This window comes from Podarcis gaigeae, assembly GCF_964106915.1.
Source record: "Podarcis gaigeae genome assembly, chromosome: 1".
NCBI classification, from domain to species: domain Eukaryota; kingdom Metazoa; phylum Chordata; class Lepidosauria; order Squamata; family Lacertidae; genus Podarcis; species Podarcis gaigeae.
The window spans coordinates 127,409,599-127,436,997 of record NC_139678.1 but is presented as its reverse complement, the minus strand read 5'-3'; the positions used below and the strand labels follow the sequence as shown (position 1 = coordinate 127,436,997).

General features: G+C 45.5%; 3 protein-coding genes and 1 long non-coding RNA gene across 4 annotated transcripts in view; 2 read left to right on the top strand and 2 right to left on the bottom strand.

Moving 5' to 3' along the window:
* The window catches only part of NOP58 (NOP58 ribonucleoprotein), a 33,894-nt gene extending 32,010 nt beyond the window's left edge, over positions 1-1,884 (bottom strand). Inside the window, exon 1 of the mRNA XM_083709919.1 lies at positions 1,695-1,884. Coding sequence (XP_083566045.1) covers positions 1,695-1,739 — 45 coding nt within the window. The 5' untranslated portion in view covers positions 1,740-1,884. The remainder of the gene's footprint in view (positions 1-1,694) is intronic.
* Positions 1-27,399, top strand: part of LOC310833764 — a 334,495-nt gene that overhangs the window by 165,196 nt on the left and 141,900 nt on the right. The gene's annotated exons all lie outside the window — the stretch shown is intronic.
* Positions 7,620-22,068, top strand: SUMO1 (small ubiquitin like modifier 1). Its single transcript, XM_083715598.1, has 5 exons — positions 7,620-7,966; positions 11,933-12,007; positions 15,064-15,141; positions 16,266-16,337; positions 19,912-22,068. Exons 1-5 carry the CDS (start codon positions 7,955-7,957, stop codon positions 19,978-19,980), a joined length of 306 nt encoding a protein of 101 aa, XP_083571724.1. The 5' UTR covers positions 7,620-7,954; the 3' UTR covers positions 19,981-22,068.
* The window catches only part of KIAA2012, a 91,886-nt gene continuing 86,369 nt past the window's right edge, over positions 21,883-27,399 (bottom strand). The window contains exons 20-21 of the mRNA XM_083754482.1: positions 26,363-26,582; positions 21,883-24,623 (exon numbers count right to left, since the gene is read on the bottom strand). Coding sequence (XP_083610608.1) covers positions 24,476-24,623; positions 26,363-26,582 — 368 coding nt within the window. The 3' untranslated portion in view covers positions 21,883-24,475. The remainder of the gene's footprint in view (positions 24,624-26,362; positions 26,583-27,399) is intronic.

Here is a 27,399-nt window from a genome sequence, read left to right as displayed (position 1 = left end):
GGACTTTTAAGTAAAGATGTATAGAAGTTAACCCTAAAGACTCACTTTCCTTCTCTTCATTGCCCAGTACCCTGTTTCAGTGAACACACAAAGCTTGCTGTATCAACACTAGGTCACCAACAAAATCCTAAACAAAGTAGACTCCAATGCGCAAAATAATACAGTCCCCTCCTCTTGGCAGAAATGGGTGCAATGTAGATACAATGGGATACAATGGAGCAAGTGGACGCAACGCAGGAGAGCTGGTAAAAGGCAAGGGCTGTGAACTAGGAAGTCCCCAGCTAAAATCTCACTCTCTAGGCAGCCTGAACCAGTTATCTCCCTACCTAAATCTGCTGTAGCAGTCACAACCCCCATCCCTGGTGTCCTTCAAATGTTTTGGACTATGTTTCCCAACACCCCCAGGGAACACGGCTGGGAGCTGCAGTGCAAAACAGCTGGAGGGCACCAGGATGATGGAGGCTACCTCACAGGGCTGTTTTAAGGATCATTTACTAATAGACTGCTGGGATAGCTCAGCTTAATGTCAGGGTCGTGGGTTTGAGCCCCACAATCCTGCGCTGGAGGGGGTTGGACTAGATAACCCTCATGGTCCCTTCCAACTGTTGTTTTTGTTGTTTAGTCGTGTCCGACTCTTCGTGACCCCATGGACCAGAACACGCCAGGTCCAGCTCTCACTTCCATACATCACTCCTGGGAAAACCAAAGCTTTAACTATACGGACCTTTGTTGGCAAGGGATAACTCAGCTTAATGTCAGGGTCGTGGGTTCAAGCCGCACATTGCAGGGGGTTGGACTAGATGACCCTTGTGGTCTTTCCAACTGTACGGTTCTATAATGCGAGATAATTCTTTTGAACTCTTGAAAGTGCCTGTACAGCATGATAACAATGATAAACCTAGACAGAATCTTAAAAAGCAGAGACGTCACCTTGCCAATAAAGGCCCGTATAGTAAAACCTATGGTTTTTCCAGAAGTGATGTATGGAGAGCTGGACCATAAAGAAGGCTGATCGCCAAAGAATCAATGCTTTTGAATTATGGTGCTGGAGGAGACTCTTGAGAGTCCCATGGACTGCAAGAAGATCAAACCTCTCCATTCTGAAGGAAATCAGCCCTGAGTGCTCACTGGAAGGACAGATCCTGAAGCAGAGGCTCCAATACTTTGGCCACCTCATGAGAAGAGAAGACTCCCTGGAAAAGACCCTGATGTTGGGAAAGATGGAGGGCACAAGGAGAAGGGGACAACAGAGGACGAGATGATTGGACAGTGTTATCGAAGCTACCAGCATGAGTTTGACCAACATGCGGGAGGCAGTGGAAGACAGGAGTGCCTGGCGTGCTCTGGTCCATGGGGTCACGAAGAGTCGAACACGACTAAACAACAACACAGCATGATTCCCCAGGAAGGCTTACAAGTTTTAAGCTTAGCGGGAAGGCCTACCAGCCGCCCCCCCCCCCGAAAATGCTGGGGTGTGGCAGGGAAAGAAACCAGGTCCGCTATAAGGGAGGATGGGGTTTCCCCACGTTTATCCTCCTTGTTCCAAAACCATTTCTCGACTTATTGCTAGCGAACGTATAAACCGAGAGCACCGACCACCCCCAGCCCTATCCGCCCAGCCAGCAGCCTCCAATCTCCCGCTAGCAGCAGCCACGTGGGAACCCTACTCGACACGTGTCGCGCCTTCAGATCACCTTGAAAATGGCGTATCCGGCCGCGGTCTCGAATAAAACCAGCATGGCGGCAGCGGGACGGAGCCGGGGCGCCTCCCGCAAAAAGCGGCTCTTTCCAAGCGAAGGCGGGCGAGCGAAGCGAAGACCCAGCGCAGGAGACCGCGAACTCCTAGGCGCGAAGAACCACGAGGGCGGAAGTGAGGCGCTGCACCGGAAATGATTCGCGCGGCCTTCTGGGAAACAGGAAATCCGGGGGAAGAAGTTGGAGCTTCGGGCTTCCTCTAGGATTGTGGCGCTTCACGCTCTCTATGTGCGGGTTGAAATTGGTCGAAAATGGGGCCCCATAAAAATAAATAAATTGCATACTGTAATTCAAAACAGCTACATTTTTGAGAGCAAAATAGGCGCAGTTTTCAGCAGGTTATATAGACAGCAGATTTAGGAAACAGAGTGTTGTTGTTGTTATGATTATTATTACATTATATTGATTTATAGCCCGTCTTTTTCCCTCACGGGACTTAAGGCGGCTTACACTTAAAAGAAAAAAATCGCTAAAAACATAGGGGGACGCGTCGTTTAAAAAAACCTACACCATTTAAACGTTAATGGAATTAAAGCCATATGCATGTATACAATCTTGCTTTGAAAACATACAAATATTTACCATAAAAAACAGCATGGTGCCAGCCCTCTCATTTAAAAATCAGCCAGTTTCCCCAAACCCACTGCCCACTGGAACATTTTTATGCTGTGAATTGCCCCAAGATCTATGGATGAAGGGCAGTATACAAATATAATAATAATAATAATAATAATAATAATAATAATAATAATAATAATAATATAACAAGAAGGAAAGACAGCAAGTTGCAAGCTGGTCTAGCTCCTCCAGGGAGTTGCAAAGTTGCCTGGGAGCAGCCACTGAGAAGAATTTCGGGGTCCCCAACCATGCATGTATATTTCCATACAAAATATCCTCAGCCAGCTGAAATGCAGCCTACAGTTTTTAATGAGCTATGCAAGCTATGCATTCCATCTTGCAAAGCAGTATTACTATTGAAACAGTAGCCATGCAGTAGGAGTTCCATGGAAGGGTTGGGTGAAAGAAGGACACAGCCTTCACTTCAATATTTTCTCCATTCTCTGGCGTCCTTGATGCTAATCTGTCATAAACAGCCTTGAAAGCTTCATATGACTATCAAGCAAGGACGGGTGATTACTCATTCTGGTGCCCTAGTCTGCATAGCTGTCAACTGTTAAATAGTGGGTAGACATGGCAGACGACACAGCGATTTCTCCAAAGCAGCTCTTTATTTTGTAAGCTGGAATAGAAACTGAACAGCAAACAGCTCAGCCGGCCTGCTTTTATAGGCAGCCAGCTGTCAACATTGTAGCAACAACAACCCAGGGTTTCCCACCTAAAATAACTGACGTGGACCTGAGTGAAAACTACCTACAGTATCCCCCTGCTGGCCCAGGGTGAGAACTTCAGTACATAACACCCTTCCCTTTTTTTGCGGGAAATTCCCTTATTCCGCTGCTATCCCAGATTGTTAGATATCCCGTAGACTGTTCCCAGGACAGGTGAGGCTGCTGATCCCTTATTTTCAAATCTGAAAGTTGACAGCTATGCCTAGTCTGGCGGATGATGGCATCACTTCCGATCTAAAAAAGTCTCAGAGCTGTGATCTGCCCAGCGCCACACCACTGTCCATATTACCCAGTGATGGGTTAATAATAACATTTAAGGTCATATATATCTATATATCTATATAATGTTCATAAATGTACCAACCAAGCACGTACATAGATCAGCACAGGAACACCGTCCTGAAACCATTTTGACTCTCAAGCTGGCCAAATGTTTCTCTGCAAGGAGGGTGGAGGTGAATAAAACCTTCCTTGTTACAGGAATTTAGAAATCACCATTGGGCAGACTACCAGGAAAGGCAATCAGATAAGGCATTAACCTGGCAGGCAGGAAAAACAACAACATTCAAATTTCTGTTGTAGACCGCCTTTTCTGTGATGTAGGTATGATGTTTGGGGGGGGTGATCTTGGGTTACACCCCTTCTGTGATGTATGTATGATGTATGGAGGGGGGTCTTGAACTCCAGGGCAGGGAATTTAAAATGTCTATATAAGGGCAGGCACACCTTTGTTCGGGGTCCTCCTCCTTTCCTGCGTGTGAGGGGAGCACCCTGTTGCAACAGTTCAATAAAGATCAGGCTTACTAGCGGCTTTGCTTCTCAGTATTCTTTGGTTGGCGTCTTATTTTCTCCTACCAATAGGGAACCCTCGTAAGGACTCTATAAGGGCTCTTGGATACCCCATAAGGGAAAAGGGCAGATTTTGTTTACAACATGGGCACATTTACCGACCCGCACCAGTAAAACCATTATGCTGAACATGCTCTTGGCTTGAACTCCGATCAGAAGGCTCTAAACGCAGACAGAAAGCAGAATGTGAATTCTGATGCAAATAGCATAGTACATGACTACAGTACCTTCTGTTCCACTTTATACTTCAGTGAAATTAATCCTGATTTATAAGCAAAAGGTGAACCGAGTCTCTGCAATTCATGGCTGTAATCCAAAAGAGTTGAGCGCATGGTCACGAGGGAACTGCACACACAATCAGGTCTTTCTTTCCAATTTGATCATAGCTCTCTTGAGCCAAACAGATGTTTTGAGTTTTACAGTATTGGCTCTGGAAACTGCTGTGATGTAAATTTAAGGCAGGAGGGAGGCAGGGTGCCTTTTTGGACCGTATGTTTGTAAGAGAGCCGAGTTGTTCATTTATCCATTTGGAAGGTTGTGAATAGCTAATCATTTCACTGTATTTAACATTTTGATGGAATTATCAAATATATATTTTAATCCTTCGTCCTGTTGAATTTGTTCAGCCCCAGTGTTGTAAGTTTTGTGTCTTTTTCGCAAGAGACATTTTGTAGGAGACATTTTGAATGGGAATTTGTGGAGTGGAGGCAGAAGCCCCCCCCCCCCCCGCTCCTATGTCCAGCATGTAGCAAATACAGAGCAAAACATGAGACCTTAAAAAGCTTCCCTTGACCTGGACATTAGACTTCTGCTTGTAATTGTGTATACCATATTTTTCGCCTATAGGACGCACTTTTCCCCTCCGAAAATGAAGGGGAAATCTGTGTGCGTCCTATGGGGCGAATACAGGCTTTCGCTGAAGCTTGGAGAACGAGAGGGGTCGGTGCGCACCGACCTCTCTCGCTCTCCAGGCTTCAGGAAGCTATCAGCAAGCCTAGGGATCCCGCGGGAGTTCCCGCAGGGCTCCCAGGGCTGCGGGTAGCAGCCTGCCGCCCGGCGTGCAGGGCGCCCTGAAGCAGAGCGCCCCGTGCGCCGGGCAGACATCGGCCAGCCCCACAAGCTCAGAGGACAGCGGGGAGGTGCAGCGTCGCCATCCCGCTGTTCCCCGACCTGGTTTGGTTTCCCGACCTGGTTTTTTGGGGGAAATAAAGGAATTTCCCCCCCTTTATTTCCCCCCCAAAAAACTAGGTGCGTCCTATGGGATGGAGCGTCCTAAGGGACAAAAAATACGGTAACTCCTTTTTGCCTGTAATGATGGGCTGTATGGCTCCTAGCTAGCAATTTGGGAAAATTTTATTACTATGTTCAAATAAATTCTCTTTTCAGAAATATCAAATCTCTCTGCACTCCCCCCCCCCATATCTTTATTTTATAACTCCTTCCTTTTTTGCCTGTACAGTGCTATCTTGGTTCTCAAATGCCTATATAGATATATAATTTTAGAAATTTTTAACATACAGTATTATTTGCAGTAACCCCTAACAAATTCAATATCTTTATAGGAGTTCTTCCGGCCCATGGTCTCTCTCCCCCCCCCCCCCCGGTTTCCAATAACCATCTCCTTTTTTTCTGCGAATAAATAACTTTTATCCAATCTATTAAATCTCCTTTTTTGATACCCTTTATCCAGGGCCGGATTTAGGTTTGATGAGGCCCTAAGCTACTGAAGGTAACGGGGCCCTTTATATGTCTAGCTGTCCTTTGTCAACAACATATTGCCGCTGTTTTGTGTGTGTTGAATACAGTGGTACCTTGGGTTAAGAACTTAATTCATTCCGGAGGTCCGTTCTTAACCTGAAACTGTTCTTATCCTGAAGCACCACTTTAGCTAATGCGGCCTCCCGCTGCTGCTGCGCGATTTCTGTTCTTACCCTGAAGGAAAGTTCTTAACCCAAGGTACTATTTCTGGGTTAGCTGAGTCTGTAACCTGAAGCGTCTGTAACCCGAGGTACCTCGGGATGCGAACGGGATCCGTTCCGGAGCCCCGTTCGCATCCTGAATGGAACGTAAGACACGATGGCGTGTGCGTGGCTCACGTTTTGCCACTTCCACGCATGCGCATGATGTCATTTTGAGCGTCTGCGCATGTGCGAGCGGCGAAACCCGGAAGTAACGCACTCTGTTACTTCCAGGTTGCTGCGGAGCGCAACTCGAACACGCTCAACCCGAAGCACATTCAACTTGAGGTCTGACTGTATATGGTAATTTATGGACGCAATGGGTATCTAAAGCCATTTGCACGTAACAAAATATGTACATCATAGGAGCCTACACAACACAAAACACTGCTGCTGCATGTAGGTTTTACAGTAGTACCTTGGGTTATATATGCTTCAGGTTACAGACTCCGCTAACCCAGAAATAGTGCTTCAGGTTAAGAACTTTGCTTCAGGATGAGAACAGAAATCGTGCTCTGGCGGTGCAGCAGCAGCAGGAAGCCGCATTAGCTAAAGTGGTGCTTCAGGTTAAGTACAGTTTTAGGTTAAGAACGGACCTCCGGAACGAATTAAGTACTTAACCCGAGGTACCACTGTATTTGATTTGTTTTTTTATCTTATATTTTGAAAACGTACATCCAGTTTTTTCCCCCTTTGATTTTTTGGGGGGCTCCCAAGAGAGTGGGGGAGTGCAGACAGATTTGATATTCCCGAAAAGAGAATTTTTTTGGAACATAGTAATAACATTCCCCCCAAATTGCTAGTGTTGTAAACAAAATCTGCCCTTCTTCCCTTATGGGGTATCCAAGAGCCCGTATAGAGTCCTTAAGTGGGAGTTTAATATCAAAGACTATCAAAAAGACTGGCAGAGAGGAACTGAGAGAGATTTAAGGGTCTCGGACGTGAGATCTCCAGGCTAAATAACATATAAAGACTGATGGATATTGGTTGGGGACTGGAACTCGGAAAAGGGTGGGTGGAGTTTGGAAATCCAAAGGGTATACAAATATAATTTGCTTTGTTTTTATATTTTTGCTAGTTGTATGGAAATTGGGAAAACCGTGGAAGGGAAATTTTGGTTGACTTTAGGAAAAAGGTTTAAGAACAATTAATGAGGTATAAGTATTGATGGGTAAATTTGGATAAGTTAAAATTGGTCTTTAATTCAAATAGAAATAAGGTTTGTAAAAATAAATTGAGGAAATGGAAGAAAGAAGAAAAGTAAAATAACAGCATGTTAGAACAAATTATTAAGTTAAAGTGGAGAAATAAGTTAAGGACTTGCTGAAATGACAATCTAAATTGGAATACAAGAAGGGGAGGTGTGAGGAGGTCTGAGAAATAAGGTAAAAGAAAATAAGTAATTGAAACTTTATGTGTTTTTAACTGTTGTTAAGTTTTGAATTTTTTTGGTATTTTTGTGTTGTTTTTATTTTTTATTTTTGTTTTTGATTTTGTATGTATGCTGAAAATACCAATAAATATTCATTAAAAAAAAAAATAGAGTCCTTAAGTGGGCTCCCTATCGGTAGAGAAAAATAACTAGAGCTTATAACTGCTTTTTCTCAAATCGTTGCGCATTACGTTGCGCGCCTCGGTTGTGGAACGCTTTGGTTTCGCAACGGCTTAAGTTCTGGTGAGCCAAGGTGCCGCCGTTGACGCCACTAGCGACTCCCGTCGAAGGAGAAGAAGGAGGGAAGGAAAGAAGGAGGGAATAAAGGGAAGCGAAAGGAAAGGAGGAGAAGCTTCTTTCTCCTCCTCCGCCGCCGCGTCAGGGAGCGGGAAGTGAGCTCAGGCGCAGAGGAACTCCCTCCTTCGCCGGCCTGGGGGTTGTGCTCTCCGTCTCCGCTCCGTGTCTCCGAGAAAGAGGGAGAGAGAAAGAAGGCAGGAGGAAGAAGAGGAGGAGGAGGAAGAAGAAGAACTGAGGGCAGGCGGCGGCGGCTGCTCCTTGGCGGCGGAGGGAGGCGGAGGCGGCCGGCCCAGCTGAGCCTGCGGCGGGGAGCCATGTCGGACCAGGTAGCCGCTTCCCTCCTCCTCCTCCTTTCCCCGCCGAGGCCTCTCCGGGATCCCCGGGGAAGCGGGAAGGAAAAGCCCCGGGGGTAATAAAGCGCGAGGCCGGCAGGCGGAGGCGCCTCCTCCCCGCCCCATAGACGCCCCTCGAAGGCTTTAGACCCCCGGGTTGTGGGGTGGGGGGCGGTGTTTCGCCCTCTTTCCTCTCCCCACCCCACACTTTGGGGTCCCTACGTGGGATAAAGCGAGAGAGGGGATTTGGGGAGGGTTGGAGCTGTGGGTCTGGCCGTGGGGCCTTTTGACCAAAAAAAAAGGGGGCTGGGGTTTGTCGGGGTCCCTCTCCTCTTCTTGATTCATTTCGGATCCCCCACACTTTGGGGTCCCTACGTGGGATAAAGCGAGAGAGGGGATTTGGGGAGGGTTGGAGCTGTGGGTCCTTTTGACCAAAAAAAGGGGGGCTGGGGTTTGTCGGGGTCCCTATCTTCTCCTTGTTTCATTTCTGACCCCCCCCCCCATAGCATTTCAGTGGGGTGGGGGGTGGGGAAAGCAAGCCAACAAACAAAAGCAACATAGGATGGGAGGGACCCCCAGGGTCATCTAGTCCAACCCCCCGCCCCCCCTTGCAATGCAGGGATCTCAACTAGATCCTACAGGGCAGGCGGTGGCCACCCCCAACCTCTGCTCAAAAGATGCCGTGCGAGGCGGGTGCGCCAACCTCTGGGCACAAGACCCTGAATTTTCAGGGTGGTGGGTGGGTTCCCAGCCCCACGTTGAGCAAAAGGTTCCTGGGTCGCAGGGGGTTGGACTAGAGGACCCTCGGGTCCCTTCCGACTGCACGATTCTGCCTCTAGCGGGAGTCCACTGTCCAACAGCTGTTAACTGTCAAAAGAGTTCTTCCTGATGTTTTGAGTCAGAATCTGTTTTCTTGTCACTTTAAGCCATTGGTTTAGATCCGGCATAGGCAAACCCGGCCCTCCAGATGTTTTGGGACTACAGTCCCCATCATCCCTGACCACTGGTCCTGTTAGCTAGGGATGATGGGCGTTGTCGTCCCAAAACAGCTGGAGGGCCGAGTTTGCCTATGCCTGGTTTAGATCCTAGCCTCTGGCGTCCATATTTTGTTTGTGTGCCTTCCCTGGAAAGACCTTGCAAAAATGATGTCCCCTGTTTCGCTTTGTGTGAGATGTCCTTGAGTAGGAGATCATTTCTTGCCATGGTGAATGTTTGGCTGCAGTGTTGGGTGTATGTTTGGGGGTTTGTGTGTGTATGGGAGAAAATCTATTTGATACCGTGATCGAATAAGAATTGTGAAATGGTTTGGTTGCAGCTGTTAATTTTTTTAAAAAAATATATGGTTCAGCTAGCTATTTTTCAGCTAGTACAGAATATTTATCCTATTGGCCCAATTCGAATGTAAACTGGGGTTAAGGGTATGAGTGTTCCACTACCAGCATAACTGTCAGGAGGAGACTGGTTGCGTCCTTTTAAATTAATACTAAACTGCAGTTAATTTAAAAGGTTACGTCAAAACCCTAAATTGTGGTTAATGTAAACTAAAGCCTTTTGGAGCAAGTCAGCAACATAAACCACAGTTTGAAGTTGAAGGCTAACCGCAGTTTTTCCTGGGTTCAGACATAACACTTTCTACTTCCCTGGGGTCACGCTGGAGGGAAGCATAGAAGCCCGAAGCTAAACTTAGGTGTCGCATCCAAACATAGTCATTTTTTAAAAACATGAATATATCTTTTCAGAGCTTTTCCTGTTATGGCGCATAAATACTTGGTGTGAAAACTTAACCCATCTTGAATTTGTTAGTCTTAAAGATGGTATAAGACTTTGTTTTAGTGACACTAGTTTCCCCCAACACAGTATCTCTCCTTTAACTCTAACTATTAATAATTATTTCCCTCATTCCATACTTACCCTTTGTTTACTTTCCATAATGCTGCACTTCAACCGTTCATCAATTTCTATTCTAAATTACAAAACAAAACAAAAACCCTCCGAAAAACTACTAGTAGCTCATCCGTCTATTGATATTGCGTTTATAGGTTATAATTAACTTTGTTTTACTACTGTGGCTGTTTTACTTAATGTCGTTAATGAACTGTAGTGTTAAACAGAACACCCTTTCAAGAACTTAAACACTGCATTAACTTCCGTTATAAATATGATGTTAATGAAATGAAAACAATAGGGAAACAATCAGCAGCAGTGCTACATTCGTTTCTTTGTAGCAGTAGCATAAACAGATTTGACGTGAGCTGTGGCTCAAAACACATAAATCTGCAAGTTCTTATATGTGTTTGTCTTCAGTATCAAGTCATTTCTCATAGATGAATGTCATGGTGAGCTAAGGGTTTATATCTGGGCCCAGGTATGCAGGTGTTAAATCACAATTGTATTTTAATTGATTTCAAATTGTTCAAAACTCTACCTTCTCAATTTACATGTTTGGCAACAGTGGTTAGCTGATTTCTTATCCTTTTAAACAGGCCCGCTTTATTGCTCCCAATTCCTCTGGTCTTGCATTTACTCGGCGCATTTTCAGGTTCTCAGAGGCTAGAAGCGTTACCTTATAAATGTTTCTGTTCAGCAGCAATACAAACTATGGTCATGTTCTGCTGTGGAAGAAGTATATTCACCGTTACTGCCAATTTCTTTTAGTACAGCCATACCTCGGGTTACAGCCGCTTCAGGTTAGTTTTTTCGGGTTGTGGACCGCTGAAACCTGGAAGCACCGGAACATGTTACTTCCAGGTTTTGGCAGTTGCGCATGTGCAGAAGCGCTAAATTGTGCTTTGCGCATGCACAGAAGTGCCAAATTGAAACCCGCATGTGCGCAGTTGCGGGTTGCGAACGTGCATCCCACACGGTTCGCAACCTGAGCGCCCACTGTATTCGCTTCTGGTTGGCAAACCGTCTGTTGTGGGGTGAACTAAACAGGCAGTTAACACATTCCCCCGCCTTCAAGCTATGAAAAAGATAAATTGAAGGTTTAAGCAAGATTTTTGCTCAGCAAGAAGTACTAAGGAGTGCAGTGCTGTCCTTTTCTGCAGATCTTTTCAGTACTTGCAAAGCCTTTTAAAAGATGTGAGCCTTGCAAGAAAACTTACTTTGCTTATTTAAAAAATGATAGCCTGCCCTCCAGGAAAGTGCTCTTGGGGTGGCTCCCCACTCCAGTTAAAACAGTAATGTAATTAAAGCAACAGAGGTGAAAGCACTAAGACTGGAAGAGAATGGAACTACATAGATTCAATTGCTTTAAAAAAGGCTTGGGGAAATAGTCTTTTCCGCGAGGGAGTTTCCCTGGGGAGATCATTTCAGAGATGGGGAGCTACCCAGAAAAGGCGTACCAACCCCCCCAGTTGCCACTTTGGAGAACTCAAAATAATTATTTGGGGGAGTCTGGCTCTCCTGAAAGTGCCTAAATTCTTGTTTTTCCAGATCAAGAATAAAAACACGAAGAAGAAGGTAATTGCTCCCATCATCGTACTCTGTAGCTCATTATAAAGCAGAGCTGTTGGTGCTTTTTGCTTGTGTGTGGACTTGAAAACTTTCCACACCAGTCCCAATATATTATAGTGATTTTGTGAAAGCTTATAGAGAAGCAGGGTTACTCAGCGAGAAGATCAGTTCTTTGCAAGCAGGTTTCTCTGAAAGGCAAGCTTGACCACCATTGCTTTGCCTGCAATGTGTTATTATGGGGAAATACTGGCTATGTACTAGGTTGTGCGCTAATTTCACATGGGACATGGCTGAGCTTTTTTATTGCCCCACATAAGTTGACTGTGTGCCCTAGATCCCTAGAGTCTTTGCAGTATTCTGTCTGATTAATTCAATAGGTATAGGCTCCTATTGTGGCACGAATTCATCGTAAATTTGCAAAAAGCTATCATAGAATTGAGCAGTGGAAATAGTTTGTATTGTAGTTTATCACTTTGGTTTTTTTTGTTTCCTTTTCCTCTGCAGGAAGCCAAACCTTCAGCAGAGGACTTGGGAGATAAGAAAGAGGGAGAATACATTAAACTCAAAGTCATCGGCCAGGTGAGCTCTTACATAGTCTATTTAATGTGAACATTTCAATTGTTCCACTGGTATAAGTTTAAACAATGGGTGGACTGTGGTGTAGTGGTTAAGAGCGATGGGAACCGGGTTTGCGTCTCCGCTCCTCCACATGCAGCTGCTGGGTGACCTTGGGCTAGTCACACTTCTCTGAAGTCTCTCAGCCCCACCTCACCTCACAGAGTGTTTGTTGTGGGGGAAGAAGGGAAAGGAGAATGTTAGCCACTTTGAGACTTCCTCGGGTAGTGATAAAGCAGGATATCAAATCTAAACTCTTCTTCTTCATCAAACGTATACACATTGACGCATGCTTTTCATGCAGAAGGTCTTAGGTTCAGTTCCTCTCATCTCTGCTTAAAATGATGTTGGACAGCTGGACTAAAAACAACCTCTGCCTGAGACGTTGCATAGCTACTGCCACTCTGAGTAGATAAGTGGACTGTTTAGATGGTTTGACTTGTTACAAGGCTGATGAATGTGTTGACATGCAAAGGCTGATGGTTTTGCTATGGGTTGTGGTTTTGTTTATGCTAGCCAAAGCTGGTGAATAAAGGACACATTCCAATAAAGGCACAAGTCCAGAATTTATGATGATGATGATGATAATAATGATAATTGTCAGAGCTGCCCTAGGTCCCAGCTCACAAAGGACCAACGCCAGTTCTTGTTATATACAAAAGTCTTTATTGAAGTTCGGTTTCGATTTCAAAGCCACGGCGCACAGCTCTACGTCTTGAACTCTAGACCGCTGAAGCTCCGTCTGAATCTCCTCCCCCCAGGCACCAGTTTAAGACTCTAGCCCTGCTCCACCTCTTCCTCTGCTCTTTCCTCCTCTGGGTCCGCCTGTCCACTGGGGTCTTGCCCTTTCTGGACTCTTCTGACGCTGAGTCCCCTGAGTCTTCCCCCTCCCTCCGGCGGGCTTTAGGACCTGGCTTTAGGACCTGGTGCCGCGCGCCTGTACATTTGAACTTGGCGCCCGCGCCCAGCCGGCAACCTTCCTCCTGACCGTTACACTGCTCCTGTCACTGCTTCCCCCTTCGGGGGGGCTAGCTGGGCCTGACCTCCCCTCCGTTCCCTCACTCTCCAACAGAGGCGTGGTCAGCCCTGACTCATCTTCTCTCCCTGCTGGAGGAGACGCTGGCCCTGATGCATGGGACTCTTCCCCCCCACTACGCTCTGGTGGGGGAGCTGGCCCTGATCTCTCGCTGCTGCTTTGGGAGTCCCCGCTGGCCCCTTGCTTCTGGTGCGTCCCCCCTGGGACCCCCCTTGCCCTGGCCATCGGCGCCCCCTTCTGGGAATCTTCTGATTCGCTGGAGAAGCTCATGGAATTTCTCGGGCCACTGTCATACTCCCCTACGCTGCCCTCCGATTCTTCCCCTTCGCTCTGCTGTACCTCTGCTCCTGAGCCCCTGACGACAACAACAACAACAACAACAACAACAATAATTTAAATTTATTATTTATACCCCACCCATCTGGCTAGGTTTCCCCAGCCACTCTGGGCGGCTTCCAACAAAGTATTAAAATACAGTAGTCTGTTAAACATTAAAAGCTTCGCTAAAGAGGGCTGCCTTCAGATGTCTTCTAAAAGGCTGGTAGTTGTTCTTCTCTTTGACATCTGGTGGTAGGGCGTTCCACAGGGCGGGTGCCACTAGTGAGAAGGCCCTCTGCCTGGTTCCCTGTAACTTGGCTTCTCGCAGCGAGGGAACCGCCAGAAGGCCCTTGGCGCTGGGCCTCACTGTCTAGGCAGAACGATGGGGGTGATGTTCCTTCAGGTATACTGGACCGAGGCCATTTAGGGCTTTAAAGGTCAGCACCAACACTTTGAATTGTGCTCGGAAATGTACTGGGAGCAAATGTAGGTCTTTCAAGACCGGTGCTATGTGATCTTGGTGGCCGCTCCCAGTCACCAGTCTAGCTGCCGCATTCTGGATTAGTTGTACTTTACCTTCAAAGGTAGCCTCACGTAGAGCACATTGCAGTAGTCCAAGCGGGAGATAACTAGAGCATGCACCACTCTGGCGAGACAGTCAGCTGGCAGATAGGGTCTCAGCCTGTGTACCAGATGGAGCTGGTAAACAGCCACCCTGGACACAGAAATGATCTGCGCCTCGATGGACAGATGTGAGTCCAAAGTGACTCCCAGGCTGCGTACCTGGTCCTTCGGGGCACAGTTACCCCATTCAGGACTAGGGAGTCCTCCACACCCACCTGCCCCGTCCCCCCAAAACTACTTCCGTCTTGTCAGGATTCAACCTCATCCGCCATCCATCCTCCAACCGCCTCCAGACACTCACACAGGACCTGCACCGCCTTTACTGGTTCTTATTCGAAAGAGAGGTAGAGCTGGGTATCATCTGCATATTGATGAACACCCAACCCAAACCCCCTAATGATCTCTCCCAGCGGCTGCATGTAGATGTTGAAAAGCATGGGGGAGAGGACAGAACCCTGAGGCACCCCACAAGTGAGAGCGCAGAGGTCTGAACACTCATCCCCTACCACCGCTTTCTGAACACGGCCCAGGAGGAAGGAGCGGGACCACTGTATAACAGTGCCCCCAGGTCCCAGCCCTTCTAGGTGGTCCAGAAGGATGTTATGGTCGATGGTATCAAAAGCTGCTGAGAGATCCAGCAGAACTAGGAAACAGCTCTCACCTTTGTCCCTAGCCTGCCGGAGATCATCGACCAGCGCGACCAAGGCAGTTTCAGTCCCGTAATGAGGCCTGAATCCCAACTGGAAGGGATCCAAATGGTCCACTTCTTCCAGGTGTGCCTGGAGTTGTTCAGCAACCACTCACTCAGTCACCTTGCTCGTATTCAGCAAAGCAAAGATAACCCCATCTATTTTAAAACAGAACAAAACGAAACTTCAGATTATTCATTAGCTACTGGTAATAGACATATTGAAGGAACAAGCAGTCAAACAAATGTAAGACGAACGTTTGAGCATTATCTTCCATTATAAACCGTTGGAGAAACCAATTGCCTTTTTAATAACGTGTGGGAAAGCTAATAGATCTTGTATTCTGTTTGCAGGACAGCAGCGAAATACACTTCAAGGTGAAAATGACAACGCATCTAAAAAAACTTAAAGAATCGTACTGTCAGAGACAGGTTTGTGAAATTTGGGGGCTCTTTATTTTCCTTCTTAAAATACACTTCTCTTTCTGTGAAAGTGGTATTGAGAAAATGAAGAGGAATATTGTGTTGTGTTAACATGAAATTTTGTGATGATGACACCTGTGTTAGCTTTTAGGGTCTTTGTGGTGCAATGGGCCTTTGGCTGTTAACCAGAAGGATGGGGGTTTGATCCCACCCTGGGATGGCTGTGGGCAGGATTTTTGCATTGTAATAATAATTATAATAATTATTATTATTATTTATACCCCACCCTCCTCAGCCAAGACCGGGCTCAGGGCGCCTAACAACCAATATACAAACAAGTTGATTGAAATACGACTTAAAAAACAAGATTAAAATACAACATTAAAACATTAAAATGCAGCCTCATCACAGGAGGAGAAAGGAAAAAAGAAAGAGGGGGAGGGAATCAAATTGGTTCCAAGCCAAAGGCCAGGCGGAACAACTCTTTCTTACAGGCCATGCGGAAAGAAATCAGATCCTGCAGGGCCCTGGTCTCATGAGGCAGAGCGTTCCACCAGGCCGGAGCCAGAGTTGAAAAGGCCCTGGCTCTGGTTGAGGCTAATCTAACTTCCTTAGGGCCCGGGACCTCTAGGGTGTTGCTATTTATGGACCTTAAGGTCCTCTGTGGGGCATACCGGGCCTAGGCTGCCTTGGGTTCCATGATGGAAGAAAGGTGAGCTATAAACACAGTAAGAAAGCAAAATGCTTTCAGGGTGGTGGGCGATAAACTACTGAAACAACGAAAGCAACAACAGGATTAAAATAAGGATATAACTTGCTGATGATCTGCAGAAGAAGATTTGATCTGAATCACCAGGCAGAAGGGCAGGTGCATGGAGATTAGGTTATAAGCAAGCACAGTGTGTGTGACTATAAAACATACTTGCCCTATACATGGTACAGAGGCTAAGGTTGGGTTCCTTAACTTACATATTCCATGCTTTTCAGCTCATGAGAGAATTTATTGGTGCTTCAATTCTTCCATTAGACCGAAGAAAGAGAAAAAGAAGAAGCAACATCTACATTTTTCGGTTCTTTTTGTGCGTGTCTTACAAGTTGGAATAAAGTAATTTCTCCCTCTTTTCCCTTTTCAGGGAGTTCCTATGAATTCACTCAGGTTCCTCTTTGAGGGTCAGAGAATTACTGATAATCATACTCCAAAAGAGGTACGTTTTTCACTGTGCACACTGCACGGCTCAGACTGTTTGGAAGGTTAAAGCAGGGGTAGCTTACTCCCAGCTTTGGGGCTGAATTAGCCACACATAACCCCAACAAATTTTCTATGGGACCCACGACCTCCACCAGTTTTGGTGGTGGCAAAAATGAAAGCACCGGGTTTCCGCCCAACTTTAGTGCCCTGATAGAGATGCAAAGTCTCCTCTCCCTGTTCATTGGATGGATCATTTGATGAGTAGTTATTCTCCTCATCAAGGGACGCGGGTGGTGCTGTGGTCTAAACCACAGAGCCTAGGACTTGCCGATCTGAAGGTCGGTGGTTCGAATCTCCGCGACGGGGTGAGCTCCCGTTGCTCGGTCCCTGCTCCTGCCAACCTAGCAGTTCGAAAGCACACCAGTGCAAGTAGATAAATAGGTACCGCTCCGGTGGGAAGGTGTACTGCTCTGGTTCGCCAGAAGCGGCTTGGTCATGCTGGCCACATGACCCAGAAGCTGTATGCCGGCTCTCTCGGTCAATAAAGCGAGATGAGCGCCGCAACCCCAGAGTCGGCCACGACTGGACCTAATGGTCAGGGGTCCCTTTACCTTTATTCTCCACATCTGATTTGTGTGCAAGAGCATGGAGTGGCTATGTCTAGTTTCGGCCACACTTGCAGCCCCCAGAGGATTTGCAAATGGTGAATGTAGCACCTCCCCACCAAGTGGATCAAAAAGAGGGGGGGGGAAATCTGTTTTGAAATACAATTTAAAATACCATATTTTTCGCCCTATAAGACACACCAGACCATAAAATGCACCTAGTTTTTGGAGGAGGAAAACAAGAAAAAAAATATTCTGAATCTCAGAAGCCAGAACAACACAGCGAAAGCAGTGATCCCTCTTGCTCTTCTGGCTTCTGGGATAGCTGCGCAGCCTGCATTCGCTCCATAAGATGCACACACATTTCCTCTTACTTTTTAGGAGGGAAAAGGTGCGTCTTATAGAGTGAAAAATACGGTAATTAAGCTGCAGTTAGGTTGCTGTTTTTAAAAACAACAGTTTATTTTTTTTTATTTAAATAATTTTTATTAAGATTTTCCAAATTAAAACAAATTAAATCCAATTTATACACTTCTTCCAATAACCAGGACTTTCCCCTCCCCCCCTCTTGTGTTCCAAATCTTCCAAATAAACAATTAAATTCAACAAGTTCTTATCCCCAAATTACACTCATCGTCAATAACCCAATTTTTTCAAATTCCCATCCCCTAAGATCTGTCTTCCCTTCCACGAGTTCCCCCCTTTCAGATATAGTGCAGATGAAAAGAAAATACAAAAAGAAAGAAAAAATAATTTTACAGCCTTTGGATTCCAAATTTCCCTCCCCTCTTTCCCTGTTGCGTTCCTTATATCCCTCCAGTTCTAATATCTTCCTGGTGTTCCCACATTTCACTAAACCCATATCTCTCTGATTCTTTACCAGTCATTTTTAATCACAAGTGTCCAATCTTAGAAGGAGTCTATCTCAAAAAGGGGCTCATTTCTTCTATCCAGATTTTTGTATCCAGGAGTAAAAACTCCAATTTTATTTCCATAAGCTTGTCAAATCTTGATATCCCAAATGTCCCCACTTCCAGTTCTGTCCAGTTCTTGTTGTTTCCTTATTCTTGTCGGTCACTCTCCTCCTTCTTGTTTCCCTGTTCTCCCGCAGAAAGGTTCTTTTTCCAAAAGCTTCTAATTCCTCTGCAGAGGCTTGTTATTCAGGAGCAAAACATTACGTCATGTCCCTTTCATTTTCCAACAGATAAATCCATTGTTTCTTGTAGTATGTGGACCTCTGTAGACAAAATAATGTTCCATTTCTGCAGTTTCCCAGGAGGTTGAAAGTTCTATTCAACTGTTCAAGTTTCCTAGCAAAAACACATGCAATATCCCTCAGCTCCTCTAGATGGATTACGGTAACTGAGTTCCCTTCCAGATCACATCCACCAGTCCAAATAGCTTATTAATCCTTATTTGAAACAATTTGTATCCAATTTATATCCAAATGTAACTGGCAAAGTCCTCAAAACACCGTCTCTATTTTGTTCTTCCGTTTTGACAGCTCTTTGACAGCTGTCAAAACCTCCATTACTCTTCTCCAGGTATTCTCGCAGATCGCTCCAGGGATTCCGGGGGGGGGGGGGGGTTGCTTTTTAATGCAAATTCTCCTTTTCTCCTCCAGCTCGAACTTATAATTTTCCCTCGCGAAGTTGTTAGTTCATCAAGATAGGGTTACACTCGATCTTAGTTGTCAAGTCCTTTGTTTTGTCTTTTCTACAATAAAGGGGGGGGCTGACTTCCTTTTTCCACCTCCCCCGTTCGCGTCAAATTTTAAAAATTTATCCCTCTTTTTAATCCATAGTCCAATTACTCACGGGTTTTTCTTTTGGATCCAAATTTTCAATAGAAGAAGCTAGCGCTCTCCACCGAATGGCATGCGGCTTCGCTCGGCAGGGGAAGCGGCGGACTCAAAGCACCCCCCCCCCAGGCGCCCGTTCCTTAGCCTTTAAAAAGGCTCTTTCGCGGGCCGGGGAGGGGCGCAAAGGTGCCAGCCGAGTCACCATGTCCATGGGGCTCCGTGCCCATGGCTTTTGAGGGTCCCCGCGTCGCCGGCGCGGTAGAACCCAACCCCTGCCGAGCCGGCTCCCTCCGGAGCACGGAGGGAGCCCGCCATTCGGCGATGGCGCCAACCCGGAAGTCCTAAAAACAACAGTTTAAAGGCAATCTGAACTCAGCCATGTTAAAGCAAAGCTTGGCTTGCATTTCACAGTTTCTTAACTTGGACTTACGATTTGGTACCAAACGCATTCAGGATCTCTTCTGTAAAGAGTGTGTGATGGGTAAAAGATCTGCTTGGGGGGGAACTGAGCATTATTGTCATTGCACAAAATGGGGTGATACAGCACCAAGTTATCGTACGGCACTAGAATTTAGCCCCTTTACAAGGAGATGCCATCCTTTTGCTTCCAGCTGATGCCCTCTGAAAACCTAATCTTTCAGATTGTGCTTGGTTTTCAAATTAGGAATATTAATGACAATCAGTCAAATCACATTTTCGGGAAGGGAGCGGAACGCATTGACATTTGCTTCTGGAAACTTCTATGCAGTTCTGCCAGTTTTTTATAATTGTCTTTCTCACTGTTTTTATATGTGTATAGAGACAAATGGAAATCTATATTTTGAAATGAGAGCAATTTGTAGTGTGTGTGTAGTTAGAAATAACAGTTCAAGTCTACCCTCCTAGGTGGTATAAAACAGTATGTAGTTGTAAATACACATTTTTTTATGGTTAGATAGAACAATGACTGTGCAACTTTTTTTAAAAAGGAAATGTCAAGAGTACAAATGAGGAAATCAATGATTTCCACCAGTCTTCCTGTTTTGAATCTGACTAAAGGCAGTAATTTTACATAACCAGGGGTTGCTTGTTTGCAAACTTCTCTTGTTTACTGTCATGTCTTAACAACCACAAGAAAAATAACAATGGTTCTGAATACAGAATATCTATTTTTTCCAAAATAATAATTGTTTCCTATTTTACAGCTTGGGATGGAAGAAGAAGATGTGATTGAAGTTTATCAGGAACAGACAGGAGGCCATTCAACAATTTAGATTGTTTGCTCCCCACCCCACCCCTCCTTTCCCTTTTATTCTTTTCTTATTTTTAAATAATAGTTCTTTTGTAATGTGGTATATAACACTGAATTGAAACCGGCACCGTACGCCCGTATCTGGGGTCTTATTTACAAATGTCTGTTATAAATACTTGTGCTCATTATACGCTATCATTTGTTTTCATTGTACTGAATTCTTGTGCTCCCACTGCGGTTGTACCTCCCTGTTTCCCCTGTTTCCTCTTTAGAAAAACACCCGCCACCCACACGCGCATTTGTGTGTTCACAGGGCTCATGTATTTCAACCACGTTGACAGATCTGCCAGATTGGGCGCAAAGGTTTCCTAAAATTTCCATATTGGCCCCAAGGTTTTTTTTAACGTGCGGCTTTTACTTGTGGATTTTAAGTTACAGACGCTTTTCTGAGAGCTTAGCGGTGGAAGGATTACGTCCTCAGATTATGTCCTCAAACTTTGTTCTGTATCATTTGCTGGTGGCCTAGGACAGAACAGCACCCAGATGTTGATGGGGAAATGTAGTCTTTTTCTTGGGTATGAGATACATGAAATCACCGAAGAGAACTTGGGGAATCCTACTGATTTTTCATCGGCGGAAGAGCCCAGGAACATTCTGATTTTAGTACTTTCATGTACTGAGAGTTGCTAATCATTTCATTCTTTGGTGGTACCTTTTGGCCTGAGATGTGGTTTTTGAATGCACACATAGACTGTACTGGCTTCCCTTTAAATAAATGAGAGGAAACAAATTTATAAGCATCTGCATTTTTTGAGATACCTGTGGCTTGGATACTGTTTGGCAAAAGCAGTGAGGAATATTTAAGGAACACTGGCTTTCAGCCTGAGGATATGACAGTGTGGCAACAACCGATTTTGTTATTCCACCTTGCGAACTAGCACGCTCTTTGCCGCTTGCTCTCAAATTTTAAGTAGCAGTCTATCTTCAACTAATAGATGTCTTTTGTAAATGCCTCCTCGGTTCTGAAAACTAATGTTAGCGTAATGTTGAAAAAGGTTGTAAGAATTGGGGGAGGGATGCCCAAGCATTTTGTGAGCCCCCTGCCATGAGCACTTCATGACCTTTTTAAAAGGGGCACACTAAGGTGTTTGTTTTGAATAGTCACAGAAAATGCTCACTTAAAATTGACGGAGCTCAAATTAGCCGCAGCTAACTTGCTCCATTGATTTTAATGCAGTTTAAGCACGCATAACTCTTTCTAAACTGAGCGCCTTGTGTTGCATTGGAAATCCTAGCTAATCTTGAGGTTCATCAAATGCTGTACTCTGGCAACGAAAACCATGCATGAGCTCTGCTTGCTGCTTGCATAATACTAGTGTGAGGCGGGCCAGAGCTACTTGCAAGACATGATTGAGAATTTCATCCTGTGAACTGCAAGATTTTGTGTGTAACTTCGTAGGATCAGCATCAAAGCCCTTGCACCAAACCTTATTTCTTGTATTACGTAGAAGTAAGCCTAACTGATTTCCAGGGAGCACACGTAAGCGTTCTTAGGGTATAGGGATTCCTGAAAATATGTTTCAAGTCAACGCTGTCCCAAACCAAATGGTGAATGGTTAGAGCAGCTTTCCAAAATAAAAGCTATTCATCAGTTTTTGTGGAGTTTGTTCTGTGAAGTAGTAGTCTTAATTGAGGGTTGGAAAACTGTATTCCCCAATTGGTTATCCCACTGAACACTTTTTGACCTCCATCCCTATTTTAGTAAATCGCGGAACAGTGTCATAGAAAACCTGTCATGCTAGAAGGGGCCCTTTAGCTCAGGTTTATGGTATGATGGTGGCAGGATTAGAAACACATTGCTCTACCTCTTTTGTTTTTCCCTCTTGCAAGGGGATTGGGGAAAGGACAGAAATTGAGACTGCAATGTTCTTAAGCATGTTTTTAATACACCATTTGATTGTGAGTTTAATTTTATTTTTAAGCTGGCACTTAATTGTAAAGTGTTAATGGATCTTCTCCAATGCTTGTAGTTCCCATGTCCCACTTCTGATGCCTTTTTGTACACATGCTAAACTTTTTTTAAAAATTAAAATTTGTTTTCAAAAATTGGCATATGGGGTTTAAGTGTTATCCATGACTACAGTAATAAACAAGCTGAGTGAAACGTGAATGGAAATGTGTTTTTAGCCTGGCACCTGCTGTTTTCCTCTTCTTCCTGGGCCACACGAATGAAAAAGCCAACTAGCTCATAGGTATCCGTTGCCCCCACGTTCTGTAGAAATCAGCGAGCCAGGATTTTGCATCCTGTTCCATTTCCAGTTTCTACAAGCTGGTGGCTCATAGAGCCCTGCTAGGTGTTGCTGGATCATAGCTGTCAACTTACATATTTGAAAATAAGGGACCAGCAGCCAAAATAAGGGACCTGCAGCCTCACCTGTTCCAGGCACTCCAGTCTTCCTGTCCTCCTGCAGTCTGGTCAAACTCATGCTCGAGAACACTGTCCAACCAACTTTGTAACCAGAGGTTCAACTGAATAGAATCTGAATCACATGCACCACAAGGCCTATGCAGCCTCAACTGAAGATGGCTCCCTGACCTGGCTTTGCACTGCAAAGTTTGCAGCAGCACGTGCAACAAAATGGCGTCCAGCATTCAAAACCCCCTTCAGCTTGCATTAACTAGCCACACACAAGGCATGCAAGCTCCACCCCCCCCAGTCGTTCTTAGACTTTTTATTGGGTGAGCAACACAGCCAAGCAACACAGTTGGTGCCTCCCTCCTCCCTGGCTGGCAGGGAGGGAGAGGAGCTGCTTCCTTTGAAATTTAAGGGACATCATTTAAGGGACATCCATCAATAAGGGACAACAGCGAGACATGGCGCTGGAATAAGGGACTGTCCCTTCAAATAAGGGACACTTGACAGCTATGTGCTGGATTACAAATCAAATGAGTTGACATGGGAAAGGATCTCTGCAATGGTGTCCCATTTGTAGGCCTGTCCTCTCAGAAGCATGTTTGGTGTCAACACTGCCATATTAAAACTTGTCTGTGTTCCTCAGACATTTGTAGGAAACTCCTTTAATCAGCCTGGATGGATGAATCCCACTTGGGTGTTTTACCTCTTTGTGAACTGGGAATTGATCTGTTTTTATAGCTGTACCCCATTCTGAAGCATACGCTAGCAATGATAAAACAAAAACTGGAGTGTCACAGGCTGCCCAACCTTCCCATAAGAGCTAAGGATGACATTTGTGTGACACTACTTGAATCGGAACCATAGTCATATGGCGAGGCTGCTCTGAATTGAACGTTGTTGGACTCCCAACTCCCTCCCATACCAATCAGCATGGCCAAGGTTGGGGGATGAATGAAGCCACAGTCTCAACATCTGGAAGATCACAGATTCCTCGTCCCTGGCCTTGAGAAAGCACAAAACTAGTGAATTGGGGCAGGGGGTTGTCCAGACAAAACTAACTTGCAGTAAACATGCTGCCTGCTGCTGTTGCTGCTGTTTAGTCATGTCCGACTCTTCGTGACCCCATGGACCAGAGCACGCCAGGCACTCCTGTCTTCCACTGACTCCCGCAGTTTGGTCAAAGTCATGTTTGTAGCTTTGAGAACACTGTCCAACCATCTTGTCCTCTGTTGTCCCCTTCTCCTTGTGCCCTCAATCTTTCCCAACACCAGGGTCTTTTCCAGGGAGTCTCAGCTTCACGATCTGTCCTTCCAGTGAGCACTCAGGGCTGATTTCCTTAAGAATTGATGAGTTTGATCTTCTTGCAGTCCATGGGACTCTCAAGAGTCTCCTCCAGCACCATAATTCAAAAGCATAAATTCTTCGGCGATCAGCCTTCTTTATGGTCCAGCTCTCACTTCCATACATCACTACTGGGAAAACCATAGCTTTAACTATACGGACCTTTGTTAGCAAGGTGATATTTCTGCTTTTTAAGATGCTGTCTAGGTTTGTCATTGCTTTTCTCCCAAAAAGCAGGCGTCTTTTAATTTCGTGGCTGCTGTCACCATCTGCAGTGATCATGGAGCCCAAGAAAGTAAAATCTCTCACTGCCTCCATTTCTTCCCCTTCTATTTGCCAGGAGGTGATGGGACCAGTGGCCATGATCTTTCTTGATGTTGCCTATGGTTCACCAATCTGCTGTTCCTGTTTTAGAACACGGCGTGCAACTTTCATTCGATTTCACTGACAGCTGACTTCTCCAATGGTGGCTTCTCCAGGCTTGTGAAAACCAATAAATAATGCCCAGTGTCCAAAATTGCCCAGTGGTCCAGATGAAGCCATTTCCCTCCTCCGTTGCTTGTTTTAGAAAGAGGGCTTTGGCAATAGCTTTTGACTGGGAATCTGCGAGATGATTAGTCAGAACGCAACAGCTCTCATCATGTTCACAGCCTCTATTGAATTAAATACAAGTGAATAACGGGATGCTGACATTTTGGAGTAAGGTGAGAACAACACAGCTACGTGGCTGCGAGTTGTTCTTGGAAAAAGTTCTCGCTCTCTAATCCTCATCTCCCACATTTAAAAAAGGATGCTGGAAATACGAATAAACCCATGGGCGTGAAATCGCTTGCCGTCGTTCTAACCCCCCAGCTTCCACGAGCAGCTTATAATGGAATTCCTTCTCCTGCTCCAAGTCCGCCCTTTGTCTGAAAGCAGAGAGGTGGATGAATATCAGTAAACAGGTAACTCGGACCATTACTTTCTGTTGTACAGTGTATATATACCCTATTTTTCGCTCTATAAGACGCACCAGACCACAAGTTTTTGGAGGAGGAAAATAAGAAAAAAATATTCTGAATCTCAGAAGGCAGAACAGCAAGAGGGATCGCTGCGCAGTGAAAGCAGCAACCCCTCTTGCTGTTCTTTCTTCGGAGATAGCTGCGCAGCCTGCATTCGCTCCATAAGACGCACACACATTTCCCCTTTCTTTTTAGGAGGGAAAAAGTGAGTCTTACAGAGCAAAAAATACGGTAACTTGTCCTTAGGGTGGTTTACATTTTTTTTTAAAACCACACAACTAATGACATAATACAATGAAACAGAAGGAATGAAACACTAAATCAGACCTAGGTAAGGTAGGTCAAGGGACATAGGTGGCGCTGTGGGTTAAACCACAGAGCCTAGGACTTGCTGATCAGAAGGTTGGCGGTTCGAATCCTCGCAATGGGGTGAGCTCCTGTTGCTCGGTCCCTGCTCCTGCCCACCTACCAGTTCGAAAGCACGTCAAAGTGCAAGTAGATAAATAGGCCACATGGCCACATGACCCGGAAGCTGTATGCCAGCTCCCTCGGCCAATAAAGCGAGATGAGCGCCGCAACCCCAGAGTTGGTCACGACTGGACCTAATGGTCAGGGGTCCCTTTACCTTTACGGTAGGCCAAAAGCAGCTTAAAAACCATGGGGTCTCAATCCATTAAAACACCGAGATCAAATGCCCAAGAATGTCTTGGCCAGATGGTAAGGAGACAAGAGGCCAAGTACTCACCTCCAGAGGCAGGGAGTCCTATAATCTAGGTGCAGTCACAGATGAGGCCCTGCTTCACAGCTGAACTAGTCATGCCCCAGCCGGAACCTCCACAACAGATCTTAAGGACCAGGCAGGCTGCTGGTATGGGAGACCTGATCCTTTAGGTCAGGTGTGGGGAACCTCTGGCTCTTGTTGTGGAACTTCAACTCCCGTAATCCCTGCTCATTGGGCATACTGCCTGGTGCTGATGAGAAATGTACCGTATTTTTCGCTCTATAGGACGCACCGGACCATAGGACGTGCCTTGTTTTAGAGGGGGAGAACAAGAAGAAAAAAAAATCTCCCCCTCTCTGCTCAGCGCCCCTTCAGCGAAGCGGCAGAAGAAACAGAGCCCCTTCCATTTCTCCTCCCGCTTCGCTGAGGGGGCGCCGCGCAGCTCTCCCTCTCTGCTGAAGCCGGGAGAGTCAGCAAAAGGAACCGAAGCCTGCGGAGCACAGTGGGAACTTGCGCTGCGCTCCGAAGGCCTCAGGTGGCTATCCTTGAAGCCTGGAGAGCGACCCCTGCGCCTGGTGGGCACCGACCCCTCTCGCTCTCCAGGCAACGCGAAGCCTTCAGAGCGTGGAGGAAGCGCTCCCTCTGCGCTTCGGAGGCTTCGCGTTGCTATCGCTGAAGCCAAGGAGCCTGCATTCGCTCCATAGGACACACACACATTTCCCCTTGATTTTTGGAGGGGAAAAAGTGCGTCCTATAGAGCGAAAAATACGGTAGTTCATCAACACCTGGCAGACCAAAGGTTTCCTACCCCATGGAGCAGCCATTTAGAACTTGAATGGCAATCTCTACGACCTCGATTGCTTTGTCTACACTTGCTTGGCACTGATTCTCAAGAGTTTCAGATAAATCTTACGAAGCCGTGTACCTTGCCAGTAGTAAGGCTTGTCTCTTTGCTTCCTCTAATGCAAGCCTAGCCTCTTCCTCTTCCCTTCTCCTCCTCTCCTCAGCCTCACGCCTCACTCGCTCCTCTTCTTCCTGCTTCCTTCTCTCGTACTCCAAGCGCTGCTCTTCTGCCATCTCGGCTAAGAGTCGGCGTTCCTCTTCCAGCTGCATTTCCCTTTCTTTCTGCCTCCGTTTCTCCGCTTCTAAGGGAAATAGATAGTTAGACACAAGATTTACCCACCCAGGAAGAATGGCAGATGAAGTTGATGGACTACATGGAACTGGTGGAAATGACTGGCAGAATCCGAGACCAGGGAGAAGAGTCGGTAGAAGAAGAATGGAAGAAATTTAAAGACTATTTACAGAAACATTGTAAAATTAAGGAATGTTAGAAGGATGCTGGAATGAAGACAGATGGTCATAGCAGTAATGTTACAGAATTAAGTAAAATTGGATTATGAATAGGTGAGAATGTAAAGATACAATATATTAAGATAAATTATTAAGATAAAAGTAAAAATGGAAAGGATTTGCTGAAACAATTAACTGAATTAGAATACAAAAAAGGGAGGTGTGAGGAGGTCAGGGAAACAAGCAAAAGAAAAATAAGATATGGAAAGATCAATTTGTTTTTAATTGGTTTTATTTTTATTTTTCTTACTTATATTTTATTTTTATTTTTCTTACTTATATTTTTGTACTTATATTTAATTGGTTTTATTTTTATTTTTTCTTACTTATATTTTTGTAATTCTTTGAAACTAAAAAATATTATTTCCAAAAAAAAAAGGGGGGGGGGAAGAGATAGTTATAGATAGTAGTTGGTGTAATAGAGCATATTACGCCGTTTGAGCATATTACTCCGATCCTGGTCCGACTGCACTGGCTACCAATTAGTTTCCGGGTCCAAATCAAAGTGCTGGTTTTGACCTATAAAGCCTTAAATGGCTCAGGACCGCAGTACCTCAAGGACTGCCTCTTTCCATATGAACCTACCCAGACCCTGAGATCATCTTCTGA